General features: G+C 37.2%; 3 protein-coding genes across 14 annotated transcripts in view; all 3 read right to left on the bottom strand.

Moving 5' to 3' along the window:
• Positions 1-7,505, bottom strand: part of LOC114879137 (serine/threonine-protein kinase NLK) — a 119,098-nt gene extending 111,593 nt beyond the window's left edge. For all 8 annotated transcript variants that reach the window (XR_003789857.2, XR_003789860.2, XR_003789859.2 and 5 more), the window contains exon 1: positions 5,863-7,505. Coding sequence is in view for 4 of the 8 variants with exons in the window: in XM_029193745.2 (XP_029049578.1) it covers positions 5,863-6,140 (278 nt within the window). In the remaining 4 variants the exon portion in view is untranslated. The remainder of the gene's footprint in view (positions 1-5,862) is intronic.
• A 401-nt stretch (positions 7,506-7,906) lies between these two features.
• Positions 7,907-14,917, bottom strand: LOC114879114 (ubiquitin-protein ligase E3B). Of its 5 annotated transcripts, none has more exons than XM_029193703.2 (16): positions 14,336-14,917; positions 13,865-14,014; positions 13,445-13,772; positions 13,195-13,383; positions 12,929-13,120; positions 12,666-12,855; positions 12,349-12,588; positions 12,114-12,285; positions 11,914-12,032; positions 11,677-11,807; positions 11,403-11,605; positions 11,038-11,338; positions 10,566-10,958; positions 10,330-10,494; positions 10,154-10,265; positions 7,907-10,075 (listed from the first exon to the last, which is right to left on the bottom strand). In XM_029193703.2, the coding sequence occupies exons 1-16, from the start codon at positions 14,482-14,484 to the stop codon at positions 9,903-9,905; spliced, it is 3,207 nt and encodes a 1,068-aa protein (XP_029049536.1). In that variant the 5' UTR covers positions 14,485-14,917; the 3' UTR covers positions 7,907-9,902. The 5 variants fall into 5 exon arrangements, with proteins under 5 accessions (XP_029049536.1, XP_029049537.1, XP_029049538.1 ...); XM_029193704.2 differs by having other exon boundaries at positions 11,677-11,801; positions 14,336-14,916; XM_029193705.2 differs by having other exon boundaries at positions 11,677-11,792; positions 14,336-14,916.
• A 142-nt stretch (positions 14,918-15,059) lies between these two features.
• Positions 15,060-17,979, bottom strand: LOC114879115 (pre-mRNA-processing factor 19). The gene is made up of 8 exons (XM_029193709.2): positions 17,884-17,979; positions 17,528-17,677; positions 17,177-17,454; positions 16,903-17,097; positions 16,670-16,825; positions 16,369-16,599; positions 15,952-16,292; positions 15,060-15,882 (listed from the first exon to the last, which is right to left on the bottom strand). The coding sequence occupies exons 1-8, from the start codon at positions 17,939-17,941 to the stop codon at positions 15,738-15,740; spliced, it is 1,554 nt and encodes a 517-aa protein (XP_029049542.1). The 5' UTR covers positions 17,942-17,979; the 3' UTR covers positions 15,060-15,737.
• Positions 17,980-18,165: the final 186 nt, after the last annotated feature.

Here is an 18,165-nt window from a genome sequence, read left to right as displayed (position 1 = left end):
TCGTTTTTCTATTAGCGATTCACCGACACAGAGGGTGGTAGGTTTCGTTAGGGGTACAGGCGAGACAGAAGGTAGTCTCGAGCATAAGTTATTCCTTTTATGAGAGCGAGGCAGATGCGATTCCCCGGGCGAGCAAGACGAGCGCGAAGGGAGACGGACTTATGCACACGCACGCTTGCAATGGGTGCAATGTGAATACGGGATAGCAGAGGGCGAAGCGACGACCTCTTTGTTCAGGGCCGTATCACGGGGGCTCTTTGTACCGAAAGCGAACCGATACACGGAAGCTGAGAATAATGCAACTCGATTCCTTTAAGAATCATCGAGAGATAGAGAGAAAAAATGAGCAATTTTAAGTAATTAAGAAATATCTTGGAGAACGGTAACGTAAGAAGACGTTGATTCTACTTGCTGTAGTTTCGAGCACGAAAAACAATAAGCAAGAAAAGTGTAATCAACCGAAAGCATTCGCCGAGAGATATCGGCAAGTATGCGATCCCTGGGTCAATGAACTTTCTCGATATTGAGGTGGATAACGCGTTAATTGAGGGCAGTGATAGAATGCGACGCTCTTTCTCGTTCGCAGATCGAGAAACATTCCTTCAATATCCAACTTAGCAGAATCTTCATCGGCAAATAAATGCTTCGATACTTTTTTCCGACGATACCGGTCTAAATGAAATAAACTGCTCCTCTTTTCGCGGGCGATCCGACGAAAGGCAGAAAAAAAGTATGCTTTGATCGAAGACCGATGAAAGAGGATTATTTAAATTCTGCTTGGAACATCTTGTCCTGCTTACAAATTCAAATGAACCCAGTGTAACATCTAATGTTCATCGAGCTATCGATCATTGGCCCCGGTCGAATCGACAGTATAGTTTCCTTTCGACAGAAAAACGAGCTTTAGAATCGAAGGGAACAGATTTGAAAAAGATTGATCAAGAATTATTCTTTTGTCGAAGCGAAGTAATTATGCCTTCGATTTTACTTATGGACGCCAAGTGAAGTCTGAAAGATTGCCAGTGAAACGGAAATTCGAATTTACCGGCGAGAAGAACATTTTGGACTTGACCCAAAGTTCAACGACACTCTGAAGATAGAATAGACAAAGTTCTATCGTATCTAATCTGTTGAAAAGGAAACTGAACGCTTTCATGGCCAATAATTCCGAGTAATTTTGATCGAGAAACTTAGAAATAATAAATTTTATTTCATTTACACCGTGTGAAATGAAAATGAATCGAAGCGATTGATCGTAGGTAGAAAAGTTGCAATCGCAAAAGGGGTTAAATCGATTCAGCGATAAAATTGAATCGGCGCGACTTTCATTCTATATCTCAAGGATGCATGTTGCAATCAGTTGAACGAGGAAATCTGCTGGAAAAGAGGCTACTAATTGCAGGTTGAAAAAATAAATGATCGTTGCTGGTAAAGCAGAACTCTCGTCGCTGCTCGGCTGTTAAACTAACGCGAATGCCTGCTTCGCGATGTAATCCGCTTAAACGGATTTCCAGCCCGCTACAATCCGCCAGAGACGAATATATGCGGTAAAATGAACGAGACAACGACGCGTTTTCCTTCTTTGACACGTGGAACAAGAGCGGAGAATAATATTCCAGGTGTTATTTTTCGTTTAACACGCTTCCACGTGCAGCCGACTCATTTTTCTCCTTCATTTCTCTCTGTCGCCCGCGACAGAGATACAGAAATTCTTCTCGTAGAAAGCTGAGTAATAATAAAAATATGAATATTTTAGAGCAATATACACTCCGCTGGGACTTGTTCAGTTATTAAGTTGTTGAAGATGAAACGGCAACGATTTAAAACTTTCAAAAGTATCTGTAACGCGATACAAACGAGAGAATGTTGTTACGAAAGTAAAGAAAATGAAAAGATTTCTTCGTTCGTTTTCTTTCAAATTTCAACAACCGACGTCATAATAGCGGCTAGGTGTAAACGGTAACAATAGACAGAGACCGGAAACGCTCGGCATCGAGTAACCACATTTGAATGACAAAGACGATGTTTATTCGGAAAACGGGTATTAACGTTGAAACAGGATGGACAGAACGGAAAAGGAGGGGGAATCGCCACCCACAAGGAAAAATGTGAAAGCCACATTTTCACCTATTGTCACGCGACCGCCTTTTAACCTGTAAAATCGTTCGGATTTCATACGTTTCTCTGTACGTTGCAACATTGTTTCGTGGGTGAAAACGCGCCGCGTAGACCAGTTCGCGATTCTATGGAAGCTGTTTCGAACAAACGGTGTAACTACATTGCTTTAAGTGACCAATTTCGAAATGTAAAGAGATTTCGTAACATAAAAGCACTTAGGCTGTATCAATTTAAAGTTGGTCGCTCTCCCTGAAAGTAAGCTAAAGAATAAAAGGAATAATTTCGGTGAACAGGATGCTTCTAACAAGTTTATGAACGAGGGGGGAAAAAAAATAGCAAAACGTAGATACAACTTTTCAATTCTCATAAATTTGATTCGCATCAGCGATTCTCGAATTAATCCTAAATCCATAAATATTAAACTTTTACAAGATTTTTCCCTGTCTCGCGACCGGCTCTCTCTCGCTGCTCCCTCCATTAACCTCTTTTACCCCTTCTCGTCTAACGAGTTGCACTAGTTACATTTCCTCGAAAGTCAGGAAGTTGCATCACTTTAGAAATATTCAATGCTAACCTTTGGGTTTTATATACTTTTATTATTGTATTAATTATCCAAGCAAAATGAAAGAAGAATCGACTCTGCCTCGATAAAACAGTAACGATGCAATTATACAATTATCTCGAGTACGACAATCTCTGATTATATCTTCAAATAATTGAATGTCACAGTTTGTCGTTGTCTGTACACTCGATAGATTTGATAAGCTACGTTTTTATCGTGTAATCGATTCGTACCGGCTCAAAGTTGAGCCACTTTTGACTAAGTGTTATTTTCTTGATGAAATAACTCACAAACAAAGAGAAAAAAATATATTAATTAGGCAATGTACAGCATCGCGGTACCTGTAAGTATCCTTCATTTAAACATGAAAGCTCGTATACGCAATCTGGTCACGATTCCTTCTTATCTCGGAATGCCGCGGTCGTCATGGCGATCCCCACCCCCCGCCGCGTTTCTAACCCTCGTGAAACTGCTGACGCGTTGTATACGTTTCCCGCGCTTTCTTCGCACGAAATTCCCAGGGCTCAGAATTTATGAGGAGTCGTTTTCTTTGGAATTACGAGTTTTTAGAATGGCTTCTTTAAAACGTGAACATCTTCAAAGATTAGTACTCGAGATTACACGTTCATTGCGGACCTCTCACCGAACGAGATTTTTAATATCATTAAAATAAATTATTAATCAAGTTTCAGTACTGGTATTGTTAATATTGTAAAAATCCGTAAAAAAAAAGAGAAAAAAAATGGGTCCTCCCCCGGCGGGATTTGAACTCGGGCCTTCACATTAGTAGCCCTCTACACCAGCCATTATATCAATAGATGTAAGGTCTCCCCAATACTACCCTAATATTATTATTAATATTCTACGGCTCTAAAATATTGTAAAAATCCGTAAAAAAAAAAAAAATAGGTCCTCCCCCGGCGGGATTTGAACTCGGGCCCCCAGATTAGTAGCCCTCTACACCAGCCATTATAATATCAATAGATGTAAGATCTCCCCAATACTACCCCAATATTTATACACTATTCTTAATATTATTATTAATATTCTACGGCTCTAAAATATTGTAAAAATCCGTAAAAAAAAAAAAAAATAGGTCCTCCCCCGGCGGGATTTGAACTCGGGCCCCCAGATTAGTAGCCCTCTACACCACCATTATAATATCAATAGATGTAAGATTTCCCCAATACTACCCCAATATTTATACACTATTCTTAATATTATTATTAATATTCTATGGCTCTAAAATATTGTAAAAATCCGTTAAAAAAAAAGAAAAAAAAATAGGTCCTCCCCCGGCGGGATTTGAACTCGGGCCCCCAGATTAGTAGCCCTCTACACCACCATTATAATATCAATAGATCTAAGATCTCCCCAATACTACTCCAATATTTATACACTATTCTTAATATTATTATTAATATTCTACGGCTCTAAAACAAACATATCGATCCGTGGAACGTGACTGATTTAAACCGTTCTTTGAACACTCGTTTAAACCACGCTACACGAATTCGTACGATCGTAAAATATCGGTGGTAAAACAGAAAATGTCTCGGTGCTGCAGCATCGAACAAGTGTCCACGGATTAACCGAATGCAGTAATGAAACCCATCGTGCATCCGGTTCAGGTAAACTAACGGCAATTATACGGACCGCAGGTCACACCGGAATTATTTCTCTGTTTTTGAATTACCGTCGTTTCCCCCTCAGTCCCAACAGCTTGTACCGAAACCTCATAGGAACTGGCTGTCGCGTTACTGGCCAGGTAAATCCATATAAAAGAGGAAACAAAGGAAAACGAGCAGTTTCTATTGTACCTAACCTTTCTCTGGCTCATTTTCGTTCGTGTTTCTGGCTCGACAAAAGGACGGTAGAAAATATTTTCCAAACGAGCACGGTTGAATTAACGCGATAAATTCAGCACGAATAACGAAAGACTGAAACGATTTCGTTGAATCTCCGTGTTACATACCTTAAATCCTCGTGTGTATGTAAACGACACCCGATGACGCTGCTTCCCGCTGGCGACCATATATATTTTCACTACGTAATCCTGCTTATACCACGATTCTCGTTTAACTTTATTTTATTTACGTTCGCCGGTAATTTATAACCCGTTTCACTGAACTCCGTGTTTTCCCTTTGATTTGCCAATTTCAGTAGCCGAATATTATCATACGATCGCGATTGGAAAATCGATGAAAGATTTAACACTGGCGCCGCGTAACATTCGCGTTGGAAAGATACCAGACCCCTCGGAATCGTCAACCCGTTTCCTGTTTGCTCGTCTCGTATCGGTAAACAAAGAAATTGAGCGGTTCGCGCCGCATTGTTATCGACTGTTGTCTTTCTAACTTTCCATTTTTCTCGTCGAATCAAAAGAGCGCGAAGGTAACAATCGTGTAACGTTAACTTTCGTTCAAATCTCCATGAATTACCGTAATTTCGATCGATACGAACCGGTGGAGGATTAATGAGCTGGAGCGAACCTTCATAATTCAACGATAGCGTAAAATACTCTCTAAATTCGAATTCAAAGGTAATTTGTCTAATATCGGGAGACAGAATTATCGATAATGTTCCAAAGTGCAGCACGGACCGCGAAGAAGTTCCCGAACGTGATACCGGATGAACTGGATAAATTGTGTCCGGAATTAAAATTGTATCTCGCGGCGTCTACTTACAATTAGATAAATCAAGCAAACAACCGTAGGCGACAATGCGTCGCTCTATTTTCGCAGCAGGCTATAAGAAACTATCGCGTGGACGCGAAGTAGCGAGAATTTTAATAGAGAGAAAAAAAATGAACGGAGATTTATACTGCTTATCGAACTCACAAATTACCGACTCGAGAAAGGGGCAACGATTTACGCACACGCTAAAGAGGAAAGTGCGTTTTACTCTCTCTAGCGGATCCTAGAGAGCTCTCGTTTGGCGCGTAGCGAACGTGGAAAGTGGCGCTAATTAGTCGAACGTTCCTTCCTCGAGATTGAAATGTTTAGAAAATTCGTCGAGCTAATATTGCTCTAAGTTTAAAGGACTCCTAAGGCCGAATTCGCGCTTTGAAAATTTAAAAAGATACCAAAGCACCATATTGGCTACATGTCTCAAAACATTTTTTGCATATGAAAAAAATTCAAATTAATATAATCTTGAAAATATAAATATAATGTACTCACCAAACGACGCCGAAGGCACCATATCCGATGGGTCTGTCGGGCTGAACGGGATCCTGGGCTGGCGGCGGCGGCGGGGGTGCAGGAGCGGCAGGGTGGTAGTAGGTGGGGGGTGCTTGGGCCGCAGCTGCGGCCGCGGCAGCCGCTGCGAGGACCGCTTGCCCCGGATGGGTCCCCGTTGTCCCGCCACCGCCTGTCGCCCCCGCCCCACCCCCCTGCATTAGCGACATAGACACGCTCATGGACACCCGCGAGTGCCGGCTGGGCCCAACTACTGCCATCAAAGCTCTCCTCTCTCCCTAGGGGCCACCCTCCTCAACCCTTTCCCGATTCACCGCCACCGCCACCGCCAACGTCCCTGCTGATTCAGGGAAGCCGGAACACGCCTCGACTCGTTCCTTATTTCTTCCGTTCCTACGTCCCGCGAGCACTCTTTCACCTTCCCCAGGAAACACTTCTATCTTGGAATTCTTACACGCACGCAACACCGGCACGCGTCGTCGAAGTCGTTATCGATGAGGACATTCGTTCGAACCGAAGCACCGTTTCACCGAAATTACGCCGGAATTATTGTGTTGCACTATTAAGAGACTTATCGATTCGAATACACGTTTTTTTTTTTTTTTTTTTTTTTTTGTATAAGTCAATCAGTGTCGTATTACTCCTTAGTCCTATGACACTATTTAAAAACTCGTGATTCTTGTTACCTTGAACGTGTAAAATCGTCGGGTATTTAAATGTCGATCCGAAGCAACGGATTTTGGGGAAAGCTATGTTCCAGTATCACTCGGTTTTCGAACTTCGCGTTTAAATGTCGCGCGCTTTCGTAGGTACGGCGGGAAGGGCTGAGCTTGCGGGAAACGAGGGATAAGAGGAATTCGTGACAACACGCTCGACGCAGCGGCTTTGGTCGCGTCCTTTATCGTCGCAATGACAAAAACGATACGTGCAAGGATAACCTTCGAGAAAGAGACAAAGTCGATGTCCTTGTGCACGTTTCCACGACACGGTCAGAGATAAACGGGGCGTCGCATTTCTCTTTAGAAACAGCCAGAAAAGGAACCTATGCTTTCGTGGCTCCTCGATGCGTTTAACGGTTTAGTACGCGATGCTATCATTCCTCGATGAGTAAATTTCAAACGACTGAGCCACGTTTTCTCCGGGGTAGTCACGGTACTCACGGTGATAATACTTAGGTTATGTTTGACACACGCACGCACTCGTTCTCCCTCTTCGCCGTCAGTTACGCTCAGCTGGCCTCATAACGTTGCGATCGGAGGGACGGAGGTGGAAAGGGGGCGGTGCTTGTCCGTAAAGAAATACGGTAGCGCGAAACAGAGAAAGGAATGAGAGAACACTGAAAGGCTCGGTCGAGTCCTCGATGGCTGCCACGATTCCGGCTGCAGAACCGAATTATTCGGTGGTTCGCGACAACCGAGGATTTCTCACTGTCCGGGTCCTACGACCGAGTCAGAAACACTGTCACTTCGTAGAGATCAAGCACGCACACACAAACACGAAACACGCGCGCGCACACAAGCGAGAGAGGGAGAGAAAGAGAAAAGGAGTCTCTCGCGTAGCCGCGATAGAAGGATCGTCGCGGTACGAACGAAGAACACGTCTTCCTGCAGCCAAGGCTTGCTGGCCACTGGCCGCGGGGGGGCGAGCTGCGCCGTCTACAGCGCCAACTGCTCACAAAGGGAGTCACGTGACCGGCGCAGTAGCTCACTGCGCAGCCTAATCGGCAATCTTCGCGTCCCCTTCGTAAATATGATTGAAAATGCGCGTTCGATTACGACTTTTGCGCTTTTCACTTAATTAATTCTTTATCGCTTTGATGTTTAATTTGATTAATACACAACGTGAAAAATATTTATTGCTTTTAACTTTGCGCATATCTATTGAAGGAAATAAATGAATTATTAAACAACTGTTACGTATTTTCAATTCCAAATATATTCGCCCTTTTAATTTTTATCTTTTATTGGAAAAATTGGTAATAATTCATAAAGGATATTAAAATAAATGTTTGAGAAACAAAGTACAGTTAATTGGATACATTTACACGATTCATTATTGAATGTATTAAATTAATAAATCTACTCTTTCTCTTGCTGCATCACAATAATGTATACATTTTTATTAAAAAATGTTACAGAAATACGAACGATTCAAGCCAGCAATGTACAAAGCGTATTTTCTATCAGTGATACGATTGTAAGAAAAAATCGATTATACTTTTTTTAATTTTCTGATATTTTATATTTCACTACAATTTAAATTATGTTTAAAATAAGAAAAATAATTGTTTACCAAGAAGAGGCATTGAGAAAAAAATTCATCGGTCTTATCTTACAACCGTAACAGTTTTATTTAACATTTTACTCCATATATCCATGTCTGTATCGATATCCACATTTATCATATACATGTATTGTTTTAATGATAAGTATACTCATAAAGAAGAGTACTATCTGTTGTTTCATTCAATTGTACATGTAATTAGGAGGCATGTATTCACAATTATTACTACAAGAGTAATCGATTAAAACTCTGCTGTAAAATAACAAAGGTCAAAAATTATTATTAAATTCGATTCTCCTTTTTTTCTGAACAACCAAGATAATTTTTCTAGTGATCACAATGTGCATGTTAACGAACCAGTTAGTATGCAATTAAACCTAGCTCATCCTTAAACTTATTCTATCATTATAGAAACGCCCAGTTTTGTTATTACCCTTATTCAATATACATACAATCTGTGAATACAGACCTGAAAACTTACATACGATCGTGTAGGAAAATATGAAAAGTTTATATCTCGAATTATCTCATCTCACAGTAAATAGGCTTCTATCTTTGGTCTGACCGAATTTCCATCGATAATGTTACGAGTCTATCCGCCGAAATATGGGTGAATCGCAAGAAAAATAAATTTCACTCTAATAATAACATGTTCCTCGCTATATCGCAGACGACACAGCAGATAACAGTCCTTCTGCTCCCCTCTTTCTCTTCTACAACCATTTCTGCTTATACAAAAGACCGCAGATACTATAATTACAGGAAATTCAGTTCGAAACATTCAAGTAGGAGAACAAACATCACAATTTCGTCCAACTCGAACAAACTGATTTTTTAATTTTATACGACACTTAGAGATTGTTGAACCCATAAGAGCCCGTGGACGTTCTATGTACACATATATTTCCAAACGGATGAATTTCATCTTCTATACAGCATTTCAAAAACTTGTATAAAATTTTGAGAAAATAGGTCTCCTTAAAATGGAACCTCAAACTGCAAATGGTTCCAAAATTTTAGAAAATCTCTCCTTTCCTTTTTTATTACTCCCTGGGCACCAATGGGTACGAACATTTAACACTTATCTCGTATAATTTATGTGGTTTAATTGTCTAACATTAATTCACGGTACTATAAACTAACAAGCGCACAAGTATTAGCAATATTAAGCTCATTGAGGTACAGTGTGCTTTACACCATAAGTAATCTACCATTTGGCGAGAGAGTGTGTTAATTAAAAATTGAAACCCACAAAATTATTACAGAAGTGAAGTAAAGACGTACAGATTTAAATTAACCCGATTTAAGATTTAACTATTGACAGAATAATGAAATAGGCACATAATTGTAATTATTATAAACACACGAAACAAATCTCATGAGAATTTCAATAAGTGAGAAATATTTGTTCATTTTTCATTATAATTACCAATTAAAGGTGAGCAGTTTGAAACTGATTTATCAAAAATTTCTTCGTGTTCAAATGAGATAACAAAAAGTACAAAAGTGAAAAAGTGATAGATTTGTTAGTTTATGCAATATCTCATAAAATTTGTGCGAGTTTTCGATTTAATTTCAATAATTTCCATTCGCGTCTTTGCTGTTCAGTTTTATTCAATTGAAAGTTCATGGCAATTCGTATCGCGGCGGTCAGGCACCACTCAATCACTTTGTATAAACTTTTGTTAAGTATTTTGAGCGATCTCATTAATCATCGTTCATTGTGAATGAATTATCGATTACGAAAGTTCAAAACCAGTGTTACTAGTGACGGCATAACGTAACTTCTCTCGCAAGGTACTTTTCTTTTGGTAATTCGGTAATTTAAGAAGATTGAAACACGTGGATGAAGTAGGTAAACGATTCTGTGGATCTTTTTTACGAATCGTAAAGAATCCTCTGATTACGCTACCTAATTTAAAAAGAAAACAATTTACACGTACATGATAACAGATAAGGAAGAAATTTTTTAAATAATATATATTTATACCAATTGTGTCACCCGTGTCCTCGTCATCGCCAACTTCAACGCAACGAATCGAAAATGGTGGTTCTAAGTATGCAAATCCCAGCAAAGGTGATTTGGAGCAGCTTGTAACGAACTGTAAACAGGAATATTAAGATTATATTAATAATCGCTTTTAGTTATCACATTAGTAAATATACCTTCAAAAATAAGCCTCTTTCTTCTTCAGAGAAATCTTTCTCCAATATATCCCACAGCCAGCATACTACACGATGACTATCGTGAAAACCACCATAATATTGCGTGTGTCTTCGTAAATCTCGTAAATCCAATGGAACATTATCACCAGAAATTAATCTTTGTAACTAAAAATAGAGTTACTTTAACGAAAAATTTCCCCTGAAAATACTGTAATCCTAAAGAGACTTAATCTTACTTCTGGAGTTGAAAATAACGCCAACCACTCGGGATTAATTATAGAACGAAATCCTTTAATAAAAGCAGCTGTCTGATCCTTTATTTGCATGTGCATTCTAAAGTGAGCCATTAAATGTATGTAATTAATTTTATTTTCATTGGTGACCGGCACCGCTCTTCCTCCTGGTATCAACTCGTGCGTAACTAATTTGCCTAGAACGTCTTCATCAAGAGAGAAAGTTAATTCTAATTGCTTAACATCGCCTTTGTAATGCTTTACAAGGGTAAGACTTCGATATAAATCACGATCCAAAGAAGCCAGTTCATCTAGCCAACTGTACAATGCTCCTCCAGTTTGCCCAGAAAATTGGGAAACAAAGAAGGACGCAAAAGGTACATCTACAACAATGCCCTATAAAAAAAGAATAATGTAAATAATTTAATTTGTGATTCATAAATCCCTGGTTGTTTCTTATTTCTGTTATACGTACTTCGTACACCGCTTTACCTAACATCCGGCCAACAAATTCAAAAAGTTGCAAATGATTATCTTGCATGGAAGATGTTGGAGACGGATAAAGCCGATTCTCGCTAGTGGCTTTAAACAGATTTAACGATGGATCGAAAACTTTCTTTATTATCTCCTCTAAGAATTCTTTAAACACTCCGTCTTGATCGATACCAGCTTCGGCTAAGCCCTGCTCATTTACGAAACGAACTCTAATCACACCTTTCAATGCCTGAGACGGTAACATTGCGAGCTGACGGTATCCATCTTCCACTATACGTGTTCTACGAAGCATTCGCGTTAATATCTTTGAATAATGTTTTTAGAATTATAAAATTATATCAGTACCTATGAACAACGATCAGTGTTGTCGGTGTACTGTTACACGCGCTTTCAGTCAATCCTAGCACCGCTTTCTCATTAGCAACGTGTTTACGAAAGAGTACCACGCGTTCCGAATGAGGAATAACATGAGGCATTTTAGAAAGAAGAAGAGCAGCACCTCGTTTGCCTTTCTCCAAGTCCGCCAGGAAACCAGATACCCTAACTTCCTGTTTCATAAACGTTTCAATTCTACAATCACGCTGTGTAATCTAAAAAGACGATAGTGATAAATACTTAACTTTGCCAACCAGTGCCCTTCCGGACAGAAAGTCCTTCTACAGTCCCGTCGATAGATTGCCATTAAAAGTGTGTGAAGAGAGGTGAACAGAGGATTATTAGGAACCGACTTCACGTCTGGAACATCTAAAACTTTAGTACATAGCTAAACCACTTATCGCTTACAACCGTATATAGTAAAATTATACAATTTCAAATACATTAGGAAACGATATAGCGTAAAAGCTGTAATACGCACCAAACAAATTATTTAGAACTGCCTTATACAAAAATTGGTTTAAAAAATATGATATCGTTACAAAATCGTTAAGCTTGAATGGATCTTGCTGTTCGTACATTTCCATATCATCTAAAATTCTGAAAAAGGAAATGTAACAATACAAACGTATTTTAAGAAGTTTCACCAAATATATTTCCATAATATTGTAAAATACTTACGTCACGTAATGTGTCATACAGTCCGAAAATAATATCAACATTTGAAATTCGGGTGCTGTACATTTCGTATTAGCAGCTAAATGATCTAAAAATGCTTTCAAACCACAATGCGGACCCAATGTTCCCAGAAATAAATACATATGATACAGAATTTTATCCTGGTAGCAGAGTCCTATTACATCATGAACATACATGTAACGATAAATTATAATTGCTCATATGTGTATATACATACCAGTTAATATTTCCATCTTCATCTGTGTAAGGGTATGTAAAGCAAATTGGTAAAGGGAACAAATCAGTGCTATCCTAGTGGTTTCTGGACTACCCAATTTTCTATAATTTTTAGTATTATTATTTCTATTTGTACGAGTTTCTAAAAACGCTCTTCGGAAAATGTTGGTTCCAACGGATGAACTTTGTTGTTCTACTGGTGGAGGTATTTCCTTTTCGATAAGTTCCGTTAAAGGTTGACCTAATAAAAAATTGTATGCCATCGTTTCATATTAACTTTAACAGATATATTTGCAAAAATAAAGCAGTCACGGTTACCGATTAATTGTGTCACTATCCCTCCTGTCCACAGACATGCTAACTGTGATTTTACATACGGGATAGGTTCTTGCAGAGAAGTGTCAACCTTTTGCGCAAGCCATCCAAGAATGGGGTGCCAGTGGGTTAAATTACTTTGTTTTGCAACCACATATTGTTGACATGATTCCAACATTTTTGTTACTACAAACTGGAAATTTTTTTCAAAATATCAATTTATTTCGTTAATTACATAAAAGATCTATTATATGATAAATTTGTACCGTAAAAGAAGGAAAGTATAACTCTTTTAATACTTCAACCCTCTCAATGTTAGCCAACTGTATCAAGTTGGCTAGTAAGCACAGTGCATAGCTACCTTCCAGAGCATTAAAAACTATCCTAAGGTTTTGTTCTAAATTTAATAATTCAAGGCTTCTTGCAAATAAATTGTAAGTAATAAATGATGAAATACACTAAAAATAAATTGTAAAAATGATTACACAGTGTAAACAGAAAGCTTAAAAATACTATGTTATTATCAACATACCACTGATGATATATTATTTAAATGATAGACCAATGCAGGCACGCTAAAAATGTTGATCAAAAATAATGACACCAATTTATCTGACATTTGAGAAGAAATTAATGGCCTTAATGCCAATGTAACTGCTGCTGAAAGTGCAATTGGTTTTAAAGCAATTTCCACTCTACCTAATCCCTTTACCAAAAAAACCTGGAACAGAAAAATACACGATATATTAAACATCATTTAGATCATTAGTAATATGAATCACCTGCATAATAGGATAAAATCCATTGTTGACTAGGTGGCCCATCATGTTTGCGCATAGCCGGTTCATACCAGCTTTGAGCTTCTCCATTCCTTCTACTTTTTGAATTGCCCATGTTCCTGGTGATGTAAAACTAACTAATGTATGTAATCTCAAATGGATGGATTTATGATCAGTTATTCTTTCTGGTTTCAGATTCTCCAAACCAGTTAAACAATAAAGTAATATTGTTTTCATTTGTAATATCCATGATATGTAATGATCTTTGTTCAATAGGAGTCCTACATATGATATTTCCGGTGACTCTGAATCAAGAGTCAATACTAAATACCTGAAACATTTATTCTTAGAAATTTCTTTTGAAATTTTGTTTCTTATTTCATATACTTTCTTATTATATTATACGAACAAACTTACACATACCTACATAACTTTTCTATTCTTCCTTGATCCCTTTCTTTCTTGTAGACATACAAAAATTTAGAAATAATCTTATACATATACAAAGCAGGCTTTAATTCTATACTTGCTTCTGTACCAGCATCATTGAAAAAATTTGTATCAAACTCTTCTCTGAAAATTATATTACTCATTTAATGATTTAAAACATAATTCATTGCTTGAGAACACAATGAGTTTAAAAATAAATACAAATGTTATTATAGATTATCCTTGTATGTATTGATACATGTATGATAATTTTACAACAGGAAAATACAAATACAAAACATTTCAGTGACCAATGGAAAATTACAAACTATATAAATAAATAATTATCGACGTCAGATTAATAATACAAAATATTTTGTTTACAATATTAAGAAAGTCTGAAAATTTAAATTATCTCAGGCAGTAAACAAATGCTCCCAGTAGATTCGATAACGGGAAACTCACAATATTTTTTTACGAGTTAACCATCCTCTAACATAAGCCTGAATTAGGGTGACAGCAGCTTCTCTGTCTTTCTCGTGGGCCCTTTCTTCCCTAGCGGCCTTCGTTTGCTGAAGAAAGCTATCTCTGGACGATTCCTCAGCTTTAAACATTCTTGTTTTACCGCGATCACCCGCTAAACACTAATATATGCTAATGACAAAACATTGTCAGCTGGTCATCCGTGGTCACTAGTTGACACTACGATACAACCACCCACTAGAAAAGCATCCTTTATTGTAGTACACGTCACGTTAATTTCATTTGAAGAATAATCACTCGGACCGATCAGTAGTGATTGCCACTGGCCATACGTTTTTCACCATCACGTAATCCATGTACGACTCCGAATGACAACCAACTACGACGGCCATTGTTATTAATTTGATTCGAGTCTGAATATTGAGGACAAAGGATATTAGGTTAGGTTAAAAAGCACGTGACTAGTGGCGCCATAAGATCATTTAACTTAATTACCGATGCATACGTAATGACTACAGATTCAACAAGACTGGAGTGACTGACTGGACACGCTTTGCTTTCGAGGGGGTTTTGAATTTATGCTACGGGAACGTTTCTTCCATATTATCGTTAAACGCTTAGGCGGAATTAATATAAATTATTCATTGAAATTAAAAAATAGAATCAGAGGGAGTCTTCTATTCATATAATTTAACTTCTCATTATATACTTCATACGGTTCTTTTTAATTGTAATCAATTCTTAAATATACATTCAATGCGTTAGAGCTACATACTTATAAAGTAAATCAGTTTGTTCAAAACAAATTTTATTTCATTGTTTTAAGAAGTATGCTGAGTATATAATGTTGCGCGATAGACGAAAAACTTTATTTTTCTCATAAAAATAATTGTTTATATAATGTTAAATTTATGAATTACTATTTAATATTTGTACTTTGTTTCAGAAGATATTGGAAACAAATTCGTTAGCAATTAAAAACATATTTGCCTATTCTTCACATTTTCATGTATAGAATAAATGTATTTACTATTGTTATAACAGTGTATATTATGTATAGATATTAAATTTAGATTAGAATTTCTTCTAATTTATGAAAGATTATTTATCAATATCTTGTTCCTATTTTCTATTTCAAAAGTAAACATATCAATCTTTCACCATTCGATCTTCAACTAAACATAATAGCAATTACGGTATATGATAATTTTAACAAATATCTACAATAGTCGTAAAATTTCTTTTCATGATAGTCCAATGATGTTTTTAATAAATTTAAAAAACAAAATACTAAACCTGAATTAAATGTCTGTCACTGCCATTCACTGTAAACTTATTCTATAAATTCTAATTTAAATTGTCATTAAATTAATGTACTAAAAATTCAAGGTAACCCATAAAGTTTTAATGTTCTGTCCATACTAGTAGAAGCTATATACTGCGCGTGTTTTCCAAAACGAACACCGGTTGCGGCAGCTGTGTGGTCATTGAGCACTTTCAATTCTTGCCACTGCTTACACAAGTACACTCTGAAAACAAAATAAACAAACGACCTTCTTATAGGACCGAACTTCAATCACACGGGATAAGATCCTTACCTCACATCCGTTCCAGCTACTGCTAAATAAGTTCCACTTTGATCGAAACAAATATCTCGAACTTCATAGGATTCTTCTAACTGCAGGGTTTTGAAGTTTTTCAATTTTCGTAAATCCCAAAGTTTTACACAAGAATCTTCTGCTGCAGTAGCTAAATAATAACCATTTTCAGAAAAGCTAATCGCTGTAATTGGTCCTGAATGACCCGGAAAATTAGCTACATTCGACTGCTCTTTTAGATCCCAAATTTTTACTTGAGAATCTGCAGTACCAGTGCCAAAAATCAATCCATCGGGATGAAATTGGGCCGTGGTTAGCGGTTGAGTAACTTGCCCTGCAACCTATCAGAAAATCGATTATAAATAATATGTATGTACCATGATGCAATTTAATTATCACTGAAATCTCCTTGTGTACCTTAGTCAGTAGTCGACCAGTACGTATGTCTGAGAACGCCCAATGTTGATCTAACGACGAACTAAGTAAATAATCGCCTGTTGGATGTAAAGAGAGACCAGTCACTGGAGCATCATGAGCTTTTAATAACAATGTTGTTTGACTAGTTCCTACATTCCATACGCGTATTGTAGTATCAGGTGATGCAGTCATTACTATATCTTCCTCTGGATGATAAATTACTCGAGTAACCTAAATTATAATACGGTTATTAAACATAGGAAAATATTACTAATACGTTAAACCTGTAGATAATATATACCTTCTTGGTGTGCCCCTTCAATATTGCAACAACTTGCTCTGTATCTTTGTTGAATACCGTAGCATTTTTGTCAGCTCCGCCAGTTAAGATCTTGCTAGTATCTGCGCTGTGTATATCAAGTGCAAGTATTCCAGGTACACTGGCAGAATGGAGACCCTTGAATATAAACGAATATTGCAACAATGTATCGAATAATTTAAACTGGATAATATAATTATAAAGTGCAATATTACAGGATGAGATGCAAGCGTTTGAAATGCACGAATACTGTCCTGAGGAAGTAGATCCTCAGGAACTGACCGTCCGCGACGTTTCCTTTCTTGTGTGAGAACTGTAGCTCTCTCCTGAAGTTTCTGTATTACATCCTCAGTAATACCGGCTTGTTCCATAGGTTGAGCCGCGGTACCACCTGCTTCCACTGCAAGCGCCTGCAACAAAATACATTTACTCGGTACATATTTCTATGTTTACAGCAATACTGGATAATTTATATATTCATCTTCATACAGGTTGTGGAATAGTAGTAGCTTGAACAATTCCAGCTTGTGGTTTCAAAGTAGCCAAAGCTTCTCTAGCAGCTGTTACTTCCTTTGTCAGCCTAGCAATTACACGACATGCTGCATCGTGTTGATATAAAGCGTGTGATAATTCTTGACGGGCAGTTTGAAGCTGCTGTCTAAGCGTAAATGAATGCAACATTACAGCATCCCATTCATCTTGTAAAATTTTTAATATAGCTGGAATGGATGTGGCACTTGGTGGTTTAGGTTTAACTATTGCAGTAGCTAGAAAAGCAAAGGCATTGTTAGTATCATATGAAATTCGATAGTGCCATTAAAATTATATAAAGTATCTTACTCTTAACATCAATCAATTGATCCACAGTCAACTCCTTTCCATTTATAGGATCTACCCCATTTTCTGATACATATTTTTCAATTAATCTCCTTTCAAATATAGATCCAGATACAGGGGATATAACTGGATGCTCCGGCACTTCGTTAGAAACTGAAAAAACATATTTAATTACTGAAGTATTGGCGGTAATGCGACATTGTTTAGGTTATGTCTAGCAAATGCCGGTATAAATCATAACTCTTGATGCTAAGACAAAAAGCTTATTTTTACTATTAAGGCATCGCTTCGGAAATATAAATTTCGCATCAGTACTTTGGTTTCTAAAGAAACAACAATAATATAAGCAAGTAACTTACTTGCACAAGAAAGCGCCATTTTCACACATGCAAGATCAACTTCCTGCGCATGGCACATAAGTTGAATTTATTAAAATTAGTTTTTCTATAAGTTTAAATATTATATTTATAAAATTAGAAGATATATACTTGATACTACAAATATTAAGTTATTTGAATTGAATAAACTCTAGTCATTAATTATAAAATACAGAATAGGAAATAAAATAATTTCGATGATATAGATTTGGGGGAATAACATTTCTTTTATATATCTTTTTTAATTAAATATACATATTATAT

The sequence above is a fragment of the Osmia bicornis genome, chromosome 12, assembly GCF_907164935.1.
Source record: "Osmia bicornis bicornis chromosome 12, iOsmBic2.1, whole genome shotgun sequence".
NCBI classification, from domain to species: domain Eukaryota; kingdom Metazoa; phylum Arthropoda; class Insecta; order Hymenoptera; family Megachilidae; genus Osmia; species Osmia bicornis.
Note: the sequence above shows the minus strand (reverse complement) of the source record. Positions and strands in the feature narration are given on the sequence as shown.

What these genes read in the sequence shown, in the direction of transcription:
- LOC114879114 (XM_029193703.2), bottom strand. Translation starts at nt 14,484, where the DNA reads ATGTTTAAAGCTGAGGAATCGTCCAGAGATAGCTTTCTTCAGCAAACG. An exon ending in TGTATGACACATTACGTGAC is followed by an intron (nt 12,033 to 12,113) that starts GTAAGTATTTTA and finishes TTCCTTTTTCAG; the next exon opens with AATTTTAGATGATATGGAAA. An exon ending in CGTTATTTTCAACTCCAGAA is followed by an intron (nt 10,495 to 10,565) that starts GTAAGATTAAGT and finishes CTCTATTTTTAG; the next exon opens with TTACAAAGATTAATTTCTGG.
- LOC114879115 (XM_029193709.2), bottom strand. Translation starts at nt 17,941, where the DNA reads ATGTGCCATGCGCAGGAAGTTGATCTTGCATGTGTGAAAATGGCGCTT. An exon ending in AATGGCGCTTTCTTGTGCAA is followed by an intron (nt 17,678 to 17,883) that starts GTAAGTTACTTG and finishes ATGTTTTTTCAG; the next exon opens with TTTCTAACGAAGTGCCGGAG. An exon ending in CTACTACTATTCCACAACCT is followed by an intron (nt 17,098 to 17,176) that starts GTATGAAGATGA and finishes ATTTTGTTGCAG; the next exon opens with GCGCTTGCAGTGGAAGCAGG.